This window comes from Podarcis gaigeae, assembly GCF_964106915.1.
Source record: "Podarcis gaigeae genome assembly, chromosome: 12".
Classification (NCBI taxonomy): domain Eukaryota; kingdom Metazoa; phylum Chordata; class Lepidosauria; order Squamata; family Lacertidae; genus Podarcis; species Podarcis gaigeae.
This window is the reverse complement of record NC_139688.1, coordinates 30,888,429-30,905,135: the sequence shown is the minus strand read 5'-3', so window position 1 is coordinate 30,905,135 and position 16,707 is coordinate 30,888,429. Positions and strand designations below refer to the sequence as shown.

Here is a 16,707-nt window from a genome sequence, read left to right as displayed (position 1 = left end):
AAATTAACAGTTGAGTTTTCATAAACATGAAGCAGGTTTGGCTGCATGCAAATTCATGGTTGCAGATTTAATCTCCCATATCTGAAAGTCAAGGAATACCAAACAGTTGTAGAAAGTATTGTATCCATTGCCGCTGCGTGAAAACAAATTTACCTCAATTTGCTAAGAGAAAAACAAAGCTTTATTATTTGTTGCAAATTGAAGTCATGATAGAATTACCTTCATGCACTGTTATTCCACAATTGTCGCACTGGATTATTTCATCAGCATCTTCACTATTATCCCCAAGACAAACACAGCAAATCATAATATGGTCCATTTTCTGAGAGCTCCAATTCTGAGATTTCTCAAGAATCAGCGAGTCCTATCATTGAAAAGTAAAAATACACTTGTTATATTAGAAGAGGCATTACCATGATTTACCATTGTTTTGAGCCTGCAACCTATGTTAGAACTCTAAGTGTATTTCTGAACATGATTCCTTAAGCCCTTTACTTCTTATCTATTGGTATTTTTATGTTATACTATATGTTATACTATATGTGTCCATCACACATCACATCTACAATGGCGCTAAGTACTCTCACAAAGGCCTGGCATTCTTAGCCTTGTTTCACCTCGTGCTCTTTTCCTTATACTTTGCAATCTCTTGCTTCTAATTGCTGGTTTTAAGCCTACAAATCATAGAAGCCATATACCAGTGGTGGGGAAACTTTTGACCTCTAGATGTTGTTGAACTCCAGCTTTTATCAGATCAAGGAACACAGTCAACAGTCAGAGATGTTGGAACTTGTAGTCCAACAACTTCTACGGCACCAGAGATTCCCCGGACCTGCCAAATACCTTACACAACAGTACCAAACTAAGGTGCAACAAATGACTCCAATCTCCTTCCTTTGCAATCATGCAGTAAGTTATTCATATAGGTCAGCCAGGGTGGATAAAAATAAATTATTTTTCAAAAAAAATCAGATTATTTTGATTTAAATTGGATTTTTAAAATAAAATGCTTTTGGAGGGGAAAAAATCTTTCTAAAGATAGTGTTCTATTTAAGATACATTATAGTCCAAAGGCTAGCATTCATCAGGAAATAAGGATTTGTTTTAAGTTTTTCCTGTGTGCTGAAACTCAGTCTAATTTGGGAGTTTTTTAAAAAAAAGTTTAACCACATCAGTTAACAAACATGGATACATATGCTATAATGTTATTGTTTTAGTTAGTTTCAAATGTTATTAAGGAAATTATTATTTTTCTCCTTCAAATAAAGTGCAGCAGAAAAGCTGTCCAAATATAAACAGTTAACTTATTAAACCTCACAATAATTTCATAATTATCTATGTTTTTCTAATAGTATAACCAAATCAGTAGTTTTTGATATAACTGTAAAAACTACTCTGAAAATTTATTATTCCCAAAATGAAACCTTCCTCTCGTTGTAAATATTAAGATTATACCAGCAGGAATGTCTTTCTGTAAAAAATAAATAAAAATGATTTAAATCAAGTCTTACTGACTAGTGATTTCAATCATGGTTTAAATCATGATTTAAATTGGTTTGATTTAAATTAAATCCACCCTGAGGTCAGCCCAAACCAACTCATGGAACTGCTATGATGTCAAAATACCACTGTGAGCTCCTTGGGAGACTAGAGGATGCAAACATAACAAACAATGTATTAATATCCCACAAACTTGCTATTAAGTACTGAAACACACAAAATTTGAAGCTACAATGCTGAAGGGCTAGGCTTGGCTTTCAATAAGCAAGCATATTTGTTATAGAGGAAGAACCAATAATTGCTTCTGAATAAATACAAAGCCAGGATTGTCTTGTACAAATCTTATTTTCCCCAAGCAGCAGCCTCGTGCCTCATAGCAAGGTACTTTTGAAGCTGAGGGAAATTTCAAATCCAGACTGTGATACTATTACAACAGGTGCAAGTAAGAAATTCCACTGGACATGAAGAAGTCATTGCCTAAAGTAGTTCTATGGATCCCAGCCTATGTTATATGATGCATGAATTTAATTCAGGGTTTCCTGATTTGTGACTATAATGTTCCTGTGCCTTTTTCAAGTTTGGCTCCTTAAAGAAACCATTTAGGTTTCCCTAGGTTTCAGCCACTGCTGCATTATTATTACCAATGCTACTGTATACTCCTTCCCAAGAATATCACTGCCATTAGAGTGTAGACACAATAAGGAACAACATGGTGGGGGGAAATCTCCCATTCTTCGAGCTGCAAGAACATGTAATAATTCCAGCTGTAACACTTACAATTTATGGTTTTTAGAGCAACTCCCCAAACTCTATATACATCTGCACAAAGGCAAGAACACCCGGGTAGGTGGCTACAAATCCCAATGCGTAGTAATTGGCCATTACAACTAAATCATCACTTGATCAATTAATTGGATAGTTTGTAGGCTAAAAAAACATTTTGGTTGACTAAAAAGTTGTCTCAATTAATCAGGCACATTTTGGTTTTTTAACTGCTTTTAAAACATTTAATTTTATTGTTTATTGTTGAGAGCCAGTGTGGTGTAGTGGTTAAGAGCGGTAGTCTTGTAATCTGGTGAACCGGGTTCGCGTCTCTGCTCCTCCACATGCAGCTGCTGGGTGACCTTGGGCCAGTCACAGTTCTCAACCCCACTCACCTCACAGAGTGTTTGTTGTGGGGGAGGAAGGGAAAGGAGAATGTTAGCCGCTTTGAGACTCCTTAAAGGGAGTGAAAGGCGGGATATCAAATCCAAACTCTTCTTTCATGTCCTAACTTTTTGCCATCATCACCTTTCTTCCATCATGGAGCTCAAAGGTGGTGGACCTGAGATTCCCAGCTGGCCTCCCATTCCAGGTACTGAAAAGATCCCAACCCACTTAGCTTCAATAAGGTGTCTCATGTGCCTTCTTAATAAGATATAAATTACTATGAAGGCACCATCTTAGCAGAGGCATTTCCTCCTGAGATAAAATATGCCCATTCTAAGATTATGTTTGATGTGACAGATGTGTGCAGCATGCCTTTTTCCTTAAAAACAAGTGTTTTTCCTCTTACACACATATATGCATATTTAATCAATTAAAATTCATATGATTAATTGGCTAAGATTTTTTTAAAACAGTGCAACAGCCCTAATTATGAAAAACAGACATTTAAATTACCACCCGAGTACTTTGGATTCTGCTTGAAACCAAGTAGAAATTCATCATTCAACTTCTGACACATTTAAACCTTCACAACTTTAGTGAAATACTATGGAACTCTTCATAATGACAGGTGCTGAAATACTACAAAGTATATTTTATATGAAGATACAGCCATTGATCCTTAGTCCCATGGAACTCATTGGGACAGTTTAGTCACGGCTATGCTATAGATTCAGATATTCAACAGAAAATGATTCCACAGGGAATGGCCAAATGTATTATGTATTATTATTTCTAGGTTGCTCTTCACCTGAGGACCACGGGATGGAATATAATACAATATAAACCAAACAACAGAACTACGAAACTCAAGGTAGTTGTACATGGGTTTCCCAGCTGGCCTTCCATTTAGGCACTAATCTGATCCAGACCAGCTTAGCTTCAGCAAGATGGATACATAGGTGTGTGCCTCTGGCTAGGCCTGTGACTACCTTACTACAGGAGACATGTGTGGCCAAGGACCATACTAAAATAAATCCCTAGTCTCAACAGTTTAATTGCTTTAACCTAAATAAGTTTTCATTCAACTTTCAATAATTTAAAAACTCTTAAAGTGTAGTTTGTGAAATACAGATTGGCTGAAGTATTCTATTCTAGAGGGATAGATGATCTGTGATAGATGACAGATTTGAGAATTTGAAAGACTAGACTGCAATGCTGGCTCTACCCCACACAGGTCTCCACTAAGGACTGAACTTTAAAGATGCAGCACTGATTGCCATTAGCAGAATAGCACTTAGAACAGCACATCACACTTAGCAATGTGATTCAGTGCAATTAATCTCCCTGGCCTTCGTTTTCCTCATTCCTTAAATAGAACACAGATGCGGTTTACAATCCGAAGCACTAATATGCAAGATCCTTCATGCCAGAGCTGTCTTCAAAGGTTTCATCATCACAAACGTAGATGATGATGGTTGCAGTTTCATTATTAGAACCAGTTTGTGAGGTCAGTGGCCATGGATGTTGCACTGAAAACTTCAAAGTCAACTTTGGCTGCACGCATAATTCGCACCTGCATATATGCATGCAAATAGCTTCCTTGGACTGCAGTCCAACTTGGGCACAAACTTTGAAAGATTCAACCTATTAATACCTGTAAAATGTGTTGCGAGACTTGGCTGGGAAGATGTCCTAAAGGCAAAGAACCACGATAATTTTTTTGCTGATGCAAGATCAAAGGATTCAGTTGTAATAGAGTGAGCTTCCTTGACAGCACGCATGATGAGATTATAAAGCGCAATATCTATGCACTTTGCATGCCAGGATATTCAGCAATTAATGTATCTCTCTGCAGAGAGTCCCACTGACTCCAAGACTTCATCACTTCTGTGTACCTGGATGTACTATTTTCATAACTCTGTCCACTGTAGCTCAAGATCGCTATAGTATTTAGACCACTGGCCTCTGCTCCTGAATGCTTGCATAGACATGGATACAGTAGCATCTCGGCTTACATTACCCTCGGGTAACGTAAACTTCAGGTTGTGAAAGCGGCAAACCCGGAAGTATTTTACCGGGTTTTGCCATGCGTGCATGCACAGAAGCGGTCCTCCGGTTGTGAGAACCTCAGGATATGACTGGACCTCCAGAATGGATCCCGTCTGCAACCGGAGGTACCATTGTACTGGAAACACCACCATCAGGTACTAAAAGTTTGATGCTGTACTAAAATACACAGGAACATAAGTGCTGTCCTGCTGAATTAGACCAAAGGCCATCTGGTTCAGCATAATGTTTCCACAGTGGCCAACCAGATGCCTATGTGAAGCCCTCATGCAGGACAATAGCACTCTCCCATTCACATTTTTCAGTATTCAGGGACATGGTGCCTCTGATCCTGGATAGTATTGGTCTAATTCCCCTTGCAAAGTCATCAGTATATCTGGTGACAGTGAATTTCATAGTTTTTTTTGCATCTCCAAGCCCCACCCCCACCCCCATTAGTTTTGCTGAATGACCCTAGTTTCTAGTATTATGAGAGAAAGTGAAAAACTTACTTCTATCCACTTTCTTCACCATGCATAATTTTATATACTTCTATCATCTGGCACACTCCCACCCCAGCCTTTTTCCTAAACTAATCCCTCCCTGCCACACTACACTCTATTTTTTGACTATTTTGGTTGCTCTCTTTGACCATTTCTCTGCACTCTTTTAGACAGCAAGCCAAAGTACATTTTTACTAGCAAATTAGCACCATTAAACAGAGCAGGACTTAGTTTAAAGTAAACATGCAGATGACTTTGCTGTTCATAGGCTCAGTCCTAAAAAATAATTTACTACTACGTACAGACTATCACTTTGCTAGGTAATTTTTGAAGCTAGACTCAATGGTCTCACAAAGAGGTGGGCTTTAGAGCAGAGCTGGGTTACCTAAGACCCCCCATATGTTGTTGTTGTTATTAGATTTATATTCTGTCCTTCCTCTCAAAGGAGCTAGGGTGGCAGGAAACAACTAAAAATATTCTAAAAAAACAAACAGTTGAAAACATTCTCAATCAGTGATCACGGGATTGCCAGAAACAATGCTTTTCAGCCATTAAATAGCTTGGTAAGCTCCCATCAGCCCAACTCCAACTCCCATAACCCAACATGGTGAATGGTTAGAAATGATGGAATTTGTAGTCTAACATCTGGAGATTCATAGGTTCCCCACCCTGTTTCAGAAGGGCATGTGTATTGCCATATATATATATATATACACACACACACACACTCCACTTTTCACCAATATATATATATACACACACACACACACACACTCCACTTTTCACCACATCTGGGTCTCAAAGCGACTTACAAAAATTAAAACAAACAATAATTTAAAACATAGATTAAAATATCATAGAATGAAACATTAGAATAGCATTTATGGTGCAATGTCCTCCTGAAATAAAACCGTTTTTAACATGGTGTTTGAAACTTAGCAGGGATGGTACCTGCCTGATGCCAACTGGACATTCCATAGAGTTGGACCACTAAATTGAAGGCGTGACTCATCACTAACGTAAGCCATGCCTCTGGTGCATGAGGGACCACTAATAGCATGCCCCCAGATTATCTCAGTTACTATTCCCTGCTTGATCTGCTGCTGCTGCTACATTCCTAATATACTAGAACAAAGAACTCAAAACAAAAATAAAGATATAAAAAAAAAACTCTGAGCACAATTTCTCATTTAAAACTCCCTTAAACCATGATGCCATCATTACTTAGAAGAACTAAATGGAGTTTACTTCTGCTGCCCTGATGCTATACACACTTGCCTGAGAATAAGAACCATTTTGTTGGTGAAACGGAGGCTATATTTTTAATGTAAAAATAATAAAATGAGCAACTATTAAGTATGAACATAGGTTAGGAAAGTTGACTGATCCAGTGACAGACAATGATATGACAGATATGTGGTACTGGACTGATATTATGTGTTGCTGAAAGAAAGACCCTGTACATACTCAGAGGCACTCATATTAAAGAGTTCTTCTCTTCAAGCATGTCAGTAGCCAAAAGATAAAAGCCTGTACTTAAACATTTATATCTAACTTACATAGTGCATGTCCAAACAATAATATTTTTTTAAGAATGCCAATAAATCAAAATACCCACTCCACAAACACCTTAATCTATTCCTATGTCCAAGTGAAATGGGATACATAGACTTCATTCCAGCCAAAAATCAAAGAACATCTCTATAATGCCTTTATAGTGCAATCCTACGCATGTAGGTTCTTTCAGAAGCAATACCTACTGTGTTCAAAGGAGATTACTCCTGAATATGTGTATAGAATTGCAACCGGTGTTTCCAGTGCTACTTACTTCTGTGCGGCCCTGCATGGGATTGCACTTATTCCCCTCTTAATTTTACCTGTGTTCTTTCACAGCTTTTAAGAGTACATACCAGAACACATCATTTCAATATGCATAAAAAACCCCTAACTAAACCTGAAGGCACTGTCTCCAGCAATAGTCACATGCTTAGCCTACAAAATCATACTCCCTTAATCTTTAATTAACACTGGTATGCATTATTTACTGCAATACATACCAAATGTGTGTGAGGTGGTGCAGACTCTTACCTAACATTAATTTATTGTAAGAGTTTCTTTAATACGGCCTAAAATCCAAATTTCATTGAAGCCAATGGAAGATTCCCACTGGTCTTCAAAGGGTGTTGGATTCAGGCATAAGGCTGATGTACATTTATCTTAATGAGCATTAAGGACAACTCTGCAGCTCATTAATGCAATCACTGTCTGGTAACATCACCTAGCTTTAGGGAGCAATGTCAAAACAATCACACTGCAGAGTATTTCCATTTTTCATCAGAGGTATCATAGAAAGTTGGCTGTTCTACCTCATTGCTCTTGCTTTGTGAAAGGGCCAGGCTATCATTTGTCAGCTCCTCCTCATCAGCACTATTTCTGCTAAGAGCTTTCGCTTTTTTCTTCTTGGATCCGCCATCACTAGCAGCACTGCTGTTATCCTCCTCCTCCTCCTCCTCCTCTTCCTCATTGCCTTCCTCTTCATTGTCATCCTCCTCACTCCCGCTCCCATCATCTTCATCATCCTCGTTATCTGCATCACTTCCCTCTTTACGTAGCGTGTTTTTCCCCTTCCTCTTCCCAGCAGTTGGACGCCAGTCATTGTCATCTTCACTGTCATAGTCATCTATGTCATTCAGCTCCTCCATGGAAACAAAATCTAGCAGAGGGCGGTTTCTTCGCAGATTCCATTTTTTGGGTTCGTTTGTCTGCTCATCAATGCCAGCATCCGCTTCTGAGGGTTTCTCTTTCTCTTTTTTCTTTCTAGGCTTCTCTTCTCCATCCACCACCTCCTCCTCCTCCTCTTCCTCTTTCTCAGTTTTAATCACCTCTTTCTCCGTTATGGGCAGCTCTTCTCCAGCTGAGCTTTTAGGTTGTTCTTCCTCTACTTTTTCTTCTTCTGCCAGCTCTTCCTCCAAGATATGTTCTTCTGAATCACTACAGGAGCCTTCGCCGCTATCCTTTGATCCATCTTCACTGCCATGTCCACTGCCTTCAGAATCTGTTGAGCATATGAAAATTTAAAAAAAGAGTTCCAAAGCAAAATGAACCAAAAAAGAAGTTTGTTTGTTTTTTAGAAAAGGCTTGAGGCAACCAACTTAACTTAAATATTCTTCCCTTAATAGCCTATTCTTCATCTGGCTCAATTTTTTCTCTCCAACTGAATTAGCTTTTTTAGTATTGCAAACCTACTGATGAAGAATGATTTGTATTTTGTAGAACAGCAAGAAGCTCTGTCTCTATTACCCTGCATAATATGAATAGGAAGGAAAGCTTTTTTAGATATTCAGCCCAGCACCCAAACTGCTCCATGAAAGCATGCTACACTAAACTGAGTAGCTGATTTAAAGAAAGTGAGTACACAGTTTCACACAGAATTGTGCCCACAATGTAGTTATTTCACAATTTGTGGTTTTAAAAAAATGACTATTTTTTATAGCCTTGCATGACTAAAATTCAGTGTCTGCACCAAGGGATTTGAAATGTTTTCCAGTTCTAGCACTGGGGCATCGAAATGTTGTTGGGGGTGCTTGATTTTGAAATGTAGAATGGTTTTGTTTTTGTTTTTTTGGTTGGTTTTTTTGGTTAAACATCATAATTCAGTACAATACTAAATACTAGCTGTCATTTTATAATACTCTTTGATTATAACAATACAGTTGTGTGATAATAACACAATAATTAAAGGAAACCTAAAGTTAAAAGAAACAACCAGCACTTCACAAATATGAAATCATATCAATGAAAACTATTACTCGCCTGCAACCTTAACCTTGCAACTTTTGATACCTGGTGCAAGTAGAATACTTTTATGATCAGTCAATACTTTACCTTTGTGGGGGGAAAACACTACAGGTATTTATAACTCCAAATCTACCAGTATATGAAAAATTATTCTATAGAGAGTACTGATATAATTATTCATTGCTCACCATTTTACTTTACATGCCATCCTACTCACAAATAAGAATCTATTGTGTCCCCATGAAATGCAATCCTATCATCATAGGCAGCTACACATCAATGCAAAAAGCACCAGTTCCTCTTAACTCAATTAAGACTTTTGGAAATACTAAAATGGTCCAATCAAGATTTTCTTCCACACTGCCATGTTTTAGCCAACAGCAGAAATATGACATTAGTGTGTTTAAGTGTAAAACTCATAGGAAAGCACACATTCAACTATATTTCATAAATAACAATGCCTTGGGGGCCCTTTTGGAACAAAAGCCAGAATAAAAATAAACATTGAAATAACTACTTTTAACAATCTTGCTGTGCCCTATTTGCCCAAGTTTGCTCAGAATCACCAGCAGCATATGCAAATTATCTTTGACAAATTACCAGCAGCATAAATGAATAGATTTAGTTTCAGCACTTCTTTGGTTAGGTCAGCTGCAGGTGTTTAGAACTTTTCCCATGTGGCAGAACCTAATCACAGTAATCTTAATTTGTGTGAAGAACCTAACATGTGACCTGATACCTCCAAAAATAGAGCTGCAGGTTCATAGAAGCAAATTTTGTGACCGTAGTAGTTGAGAAGTCATGAGTATCACTTCCAGTGTCTGGGTCACATACTAAGTTGTCCATTTGAATATATCCTGCAGGAATGGGAAAAGTTCTCGCATCACTTTGGAGCAGACAGAAGCAGCATGGTAATATTGCACTGTTCCTGCATGGCCCAAAGCTCAGCACAATATGAAGATCCCTCACCCCCACCCCACCCCCCGCGCGTCTTGCCCAGACACATAACTCAATGTTGATAAAAAATATCTAGCTAGTAAGACAACTACCATTTATGCAGTCAATTCAATCTGACCAAACACCACCTGTTCAAGCAGCCACAGTATTGTGTAATTTATCTTATTACTGTATTAACAAGTAGAAAGAGACATTTTGTTTAACCAAAAATGTCAACACAAAAATAAAGTGTGATGGTAAAAAGTGTCTTGAATATTTCAATGACAAAAAATACAGAAATATATTTCATTCATATAATAATGAATATATAACTTGACAAACAAGTCATCTATTACATCTTGGCTTTACTTGCTTATTGACACTGACAAATATTTTATTGCTTAAATAAATGTCTGTACATATTTGTGCTATTAAAACATTTTAGGGTTTTCATATGTTGCAGATATTGCTGCAAATTTATTATGCTTTTTGTGATACACAAATGACATGAGATGACTTTGTATATTTATTTGTATCAATTATTATTCCTATGATCCTTGTTAAAAAAACCTAACCCCCCCTTGAATTACTTTTTATTGGGTTTTATAAACTGCAACTACTATATTTTCGTGTAAACTGTGGGGAAGAAAAAACTAAACTGGGTATGCAAACTAAACTGGATGATATGTACAAGACATTTCTAACCTGCCAAGCAACTGAGGATCAGAACCCATGATGTGAACTCTGTCAACAAATTTACCAACCTAATTTGCCTGTCACTGGGCAAGACTTACAAATAACAGATTTTAAACAAAGTTATCCTCTCTTCAAAATACTAAATGCTGTGCCTGTAGGAATATGTGCACATGTAGAAGTGCACATATGAGAATGACTGGATTAGAGACCAGCTGTCTGTACAGTATGCAGCAAAAATCCTTACAGATATCAGTTACCAGTAATTTTAGAATTTGTATACCCCTGGTTGTAGAAAGCCTATTTCAAGATACTGAAAAGAAAAAAGAGGTTCATGGCCTATTTGTGCTATGCTAGCATTAAAAGCAAAGCAAAGCAAAAAGCAAAGCAAAACAAAACAAAACACTTCAGCTAGAGCAGCTGGTTTACTGCCCCCAGGAGACAGTGGGATTACATAGGGGTCTTCATGGGGGGCTGGAGGTGTAAATGACTATGAGACTTTGAAAAGCAGGAATCACTGGATTAAGTTCATCAATTTTGTTGAAATAATTACACTAAATAATTTTAATTGCATTTTGAATAACAGCGGAGTTAACTATTATTATTTTGAATTTTATTGTGCTACAGTATTATCTTCCTTAGTGGTATGTGCAAATCACAATTCTGAATGATGCCTTTTATAGGGTAGGTTATGGGGTACTGGGGATGTGTTTATGAAACCAGGGTGCTAACCCTAAAGTTTGGGAACCACTGAGCTGGAAAAAGTGTGTTTTGTTTGAACTGAGCTCAGCAGACTAAACATTCTGGCAGCAAGCCATGATATGAAGTCATGGTTTGTTGCTGGCTTACTATGGTTTGGCATATGTATGAGTCCAACAATATTGCTTAACAACAGTTGGTTTGGTGAGTGTCTTGGATGGTACATAGTCAAGAGCAGCAGGAAAACAACCCAAGCTTTGGAGGAACAGACCATGGCTGTGAGAAAGCCATAGATTGCTGAAAAAACATGGTTAAAACAAACCATGGCTTAGCACTGTAAGGGATAAATCAGAGTTTCAATGGAAGATGGCAAAAGGAGAGAACAAAAAGGGCTTGTAAAATCTTGGGCTTTTCATTTATCACACTTACATCTTGGTTATCTCTAATATTCAAAGGGCCATAATGTACAGTTTCCTCACAATAGTCATATGGAGATGACTTGAGGACAGTAAACAAAGAGTGATTCTGAAAGAGCCAGGAAATCTAATTTAGGGACAACCTCTAAAATAAACTCAGGTAAACCTGTATTGCAAAGTAAACCAGCTGCTATTATTATTATTATTTGTGATACAAATACTGCTATTTATTGTTATCAGTCTCATTTCAAGACTCCAGTAAAATACAAGGCTTTGTGTCATCAATTATAAGCAAAATTGTCACAAAGCTGTAAGATTCAGCATTTTTCATTCAAAGTTTTGAAGAATTAAAATGTGACTGAACTTCAACATTCTTATGCAACAAAAGCTGCAAACTTTAACATCCATCATCTCTATACACTAACATGACAATTCAATTATTCTCAGACAACTATGGAGACAAAAAGCAAAGCTATATTCCACTTTAGTTAAAATATTGCAAATAAAAATATATAAAAGAGGTACTCAAGGAACTGCATTTAACCAACACAGTATGCAAGCTTGCAAAGTTTAAGAGATAAGAGACATCAAACTTGAATTATTTCTATACATATTATATAAGGTATTGTATTACAGTCGTACCTTGGATCCCGAACTCCCTTGAACTTGGATGTTTTGGCTCCCGAACGCCGCAAACCTGGAAGTGATTGTTCTGGTTTACGAACGTTCTTTTGGAACTCAAACGTCCGATGGGGCTTCCGCGGCTTCTGATTGGCTGCAGGAGCTTCCTGCAGCCAATCAGAAGCAGTGATTTGGTTTTTGAACATTTTGGAAGTCAAACAGATTCCCGGAACAGATTCCGTTCAACTTCCATGGTACAACTGTATATTATAAAATATTATACAGTATTATCTGCTTCAGAAAAGTAGATCAAATTGATAGCGACTTGCAAGACCACATTCCATACTGAAATTCAAAATTCAAATCCACATGTAAATGTGATAATATGGCGTTTATATAATAATTTAGGCATGTGCACATCTTCAAAGAGGTTTTGCTTGATGCTCTGAAACAGTGAATGTAGATGTATATCTATCACAATGTGAATACTTAAAAACTCTCCAGTGGGTGAGGAAGAAATAAGGACTGCATCTCCCATGGTATGAACTTTGAAGTGGTCCACCTCATCACCACAAACCTGCTTCTAAATGCATATTCACATGGTTTTGAAGTGGCAGTGTGGCTGAAACAGACTTCTCTTCATAAGACATTGCCCCAAGCCAACACCTGGTTGCACAGGCAAAGCTGGTAACAACACGGAGCTATTTAAGTAAGTGCTAATCTGACTGTTCACTTATAACAACCTCAGATGAATTGCTGCAATGGCTTTCAGAGCAAAGATGGTGAATGTCCAGCCTGCAGGCCAAAGTTGGCCTGCCATGGATCTCAATCTGGCCCATGAAGCCATTTTACCCATTTCACCCATACTGCAGCTGATGTCTTATGCAATGTCATACTGATGTGGCTTCAAAGGAACAACCAGGAGCTTACAGTGAGTTCCTGATTGCTTTTTTGCTGGAGCAAGGCATGCTAGCTCCCCTCATCAACCAATAGGTTGTGAGGTAATGCCTTTCTCTGAGAAAGCAATTAAGCACTGGAACCACTTGTAAAGTAATTAAGCTTTAAATAAGTCCTCTATTTGAACCACCAGAAGGGTTTTTTTTTTTAAAAAAAAAAATGCCCTTCCTCTATTGTAATTAGTGTGTGTACCTTTGTGTGTGTAGAAGAATGGGTGAAGCATGGGTGAAAAAGCGAAATCTGACATAGTACATGCATAGCCAAAGCTGCCCTTACTTTCAGTGCATAGTTCTGAGACAATGAAAGCGCCACCAAGACTGCATAAAGCTAAGCTAGTCTGCAAGACAGAAGGAATCCTCCTAGATATTCCAAAATGTACATGCAAAAACTCTCCAATTGTTTAACTGTAACTATTCAACCAGAGGTTGATGTGTCGCATCCAACTCTTTGCTGAATTCAGAATGACCAAATATACAGCTCTAGGCCCCATCCCCATCATGGAAGAATCACTGTTTCTTATCCCCAGCAGTAGTCAGTCATTGCACTGATCACAGGACTTCCTGAAGGTTAGCAATGTGTCAATAAGTATATGGGTAGGTTTTGGGCAAGAAAAAACTAAAGATTTTGGGAATCATATAATTGGAAGACTAGAAGAGAGAGTGGAAAGTCTCTTGCATGACTGTACTGTTGGAAAGCTGGCTGAAACGGATCTGGGTCAGAATCATCTTGGCTTACAGATACAGGGCGGTGGGCGGGGGAGGAACAGGGCAGGAAACTACTGTGTTCACAGCAGTGGTGGGGAATATGCAGATGTTGTTGGACTCCAATCCACATGGCTAATGATGAGATTATGGGAGTCCAAAAACATCTGGATAGCCAGTTTCACTACCCCAAATAAGGGAGCGGGGATCAAGGTAGAAAATGACACATGGGATACTGCAGTTATGTGGAGGAAAGACTACCTGAAAGAACATGCCAAAGAGCTCAAGATCTCAGGCTGTCCACCTTGCAGCAGGGAAGAGGGGAGGGGCCTAGATCTCTTTATTTATAAATCCCAAACATCTCCCAACTTTCCAGCCCTCAAGACCTTGCTCCCTCATGCTACACTACTAGTCATTCACCCAGTAAAAAAAAAGGCAAAGGACCCCTGGACGGTTAAGTCCAGTCAAAGGTGACTATGGGGTGTGGCTCTCATCTTGCTTTCAGGCCGAGGGAGCCAGCATTTGTCCACAGACAGCTTTCTGGGTCAGGTGGCCAGCATGATTAAACCGCTTCTGGCGCAATGGGACAGCGTGACGGAAACCACAGCACACTGAAACGCTGTTTACCTTCCCGCCGCAGCAGTACTTATTTATCTACTTGTACTGGCATGCTTTTCAAACTGCTAGGTTGGCAGGAGCTGGGACAAAGCAACGGCAGCTCACCCCGTTGCATGGATTAGAACTGCAGACCTTCCCGGCAACACAGCGCCACCCTCATCAATTCACCCAGTATCCCCTCAGCACTTGCTAAGCTCAACTACATTAGAATTTTGACTTCTAAAGCAAAAAACAAAACAAAAACAACTTGTGCTATATATACATAACCGGTGTTCTCATCCTTTCAGCAGATCAGAAGTTAAAACGTAATGGTAGTTTACTTTTACGAGCAATTCAATAAAGCATAACTAATGGAAGAACCCTACAACACAAAACTAGGTCAAAACGGGAAAAGCAGAAAAAAGGCGTTTACCTGAAGCATCTCCAACCTTAAAGTCACTGTCATCTGAACTGTCATAATCTAAAACTTCCAGCAGGGAAGCTGCCAAGGGCTTCACCTGCCGCCTCTTCGAGCTGCGATCCACTGTGGGGAGAAAAACAAAAGGAGAGAGGCATGCATGTTTCTTTTGTGACCAGCTGTTGGTGGGGGAGAAAAGAAGAGTAAGGAAAACCATGTGGGCCTTCAGAACTCTTGCACGACGCGGGTTTAAATTTGCAGAGAAAGCTGGGTCGTGGGAATGCAAAGCAGGGCTGGGTCGGGGGAGGCTCCCTTGAAGGCGGGATGGTCTATGCCCACCCCCAGGTCAAACTGAAGCCACGGGAGGGTGGGGCGCCCCGCAGCAGCCCCTGGACGAAGCCCGCCGCCGGGCACAGGGCGCCAGCGGCTGAGGGAAAAGCCCCGCTGCCGGCGGCCGCGGGTTCCCAGCGCAGGGAAGCGGGCAGGGAGGAAGCCCTCGCGGGCGCCGGCGCCTTGACTTACTCACTGGAGCCGAGCAGCCGCTCGCGGGCACATGAGGAGGCAGCCCTCAGCCCCGAGCCCGGCAGGCTCCCCTCTAGGCGGCAACCCCGCGCTGGAGAGGGAGAGGCTGCGCGGCGTCCCACAGGCCGCCTCCGTAACCCAGACAATAGGCGAAGCCTCGCCCCGGATGCAGTTCCCCTCCTGCCGAAACCAAAAGCAGGAACCGATCCGCCGCAAAGGAGCAGAGAGCTTCCGCCGCGCATGTGCAGAAAGAGCCGCGCAGGCGCGTTGGAAGGAACGAAGGGCTTGCCCGCGCTATGGTTCCTGGCACAGGGACGTGGTTTTCCTATTCAGCGCGGCGGAAGCCGGAGGGGATCGCACGGCGAGGGTTGGCGTGGTTATTGTGGAGGCGGCCCGGCCCTCTAGCTCTCCCTGCCCTCTTTCTCTAGTCTATCGCATTCCATGTTCAATCTTGCCTGTGAATCTTATAGAAGGGACTCCGAGGATCATGCAGTCCTCTCTTTTTTAAACGGCAAAAGTGTATTTGCAGTTTTCTTTTTTCAGGCGTAACGGGGACAATGCTATAAACGGCATATGGGTGTCATCACTTGGATGTGACGTTTACATTTTGGAGGAACACACGGCCCTCGGCTTACAATATTACATCCGTTGAAAAGGCATCACTCCAGATTTGCACCCGCGAGGTGGAGATTCTGCGCATCTGAATGCACTTCTGTTTCTTATCAATGGAAATGTAATACACACATTGCTCACGTGTCGCAGTGCTGGATTTACATATGGACTAATCAGGTTGCATCCCAGAGCCTTGTAATCTAGTGGGTCCTTAGCCTCTTGCCATTAAAGAAAAAAAAGCAGAGCTTACTATCTAAGCATAGAAAACGATAAACTGGGACTTGCTGATTTTAATGATATAATTGATAAGTTTGCATCCAAAAGAGCTCGAAACTGATATATGAGATTCCCCTATGATTGTTTTGTGTGTATGTCTTCATTAATTCCATATTTTTGTAAACTTATTAAAGGTTATAAGATTATAAACAATATTTTTTATCAATGCTAAAATTTCAGCAACATTCTACTTTCAATGTTTCTCATGATCAGGTGTTATAAGTTTGGTCCTCCCAAGGTCGCCTAGCACAGGGCCTCCTATG

At 39.9% G+C, this 16,707-nt stretch overlaps 1 protein-coding gene across 10 annotated transcripts in view; it reads right to left on the bottom strand.

Moving 5' to 3' along the window:
* PHF14 (PHD finger protein 14) overlaps window positions 1–15,786 on the bottom strand; it is a 136,152-nt gene extending 120,366 nt beyond the window's left edge. For 4 of the 10 annotated variants that reach the window (XR_014556735.1, XM_083705255.1, XM_083705259.1 and 1 more), the window contains exons 1-4: window positions 15,561–15,786; window positions 15,050–15,160; window positions 7,565–8,253; window positions 220–364 (exon numbers count right to left, since the gene is read on the bottom strand). Coding sequence is in view for 8 of the 10 variants with exons in the window: in XM_083705255.1 (XP_083561381.1) it covers window positions 220–364; window positions 7,565–8,253; window positions 15,050–15,160; window position 15,561 (946 nt within the window). In the remaining 2 variants the exon portion in view is untranslated. Of the gene's footprint in view, window positions 1–219; window positions 365–7,564; window positions 8,254–15,049; window positions 15,161–15,556 lie in introns of all 10 variants that reach the window. The other 6 variants (XR_014556736.1, XM_083705254.1, XM_083705258.1 and 3 more) reach the window with 3 other exon arrangements.
* Between the last annotated feature and the right edge of the window lie 921 nt (window positions 15,787–16,707).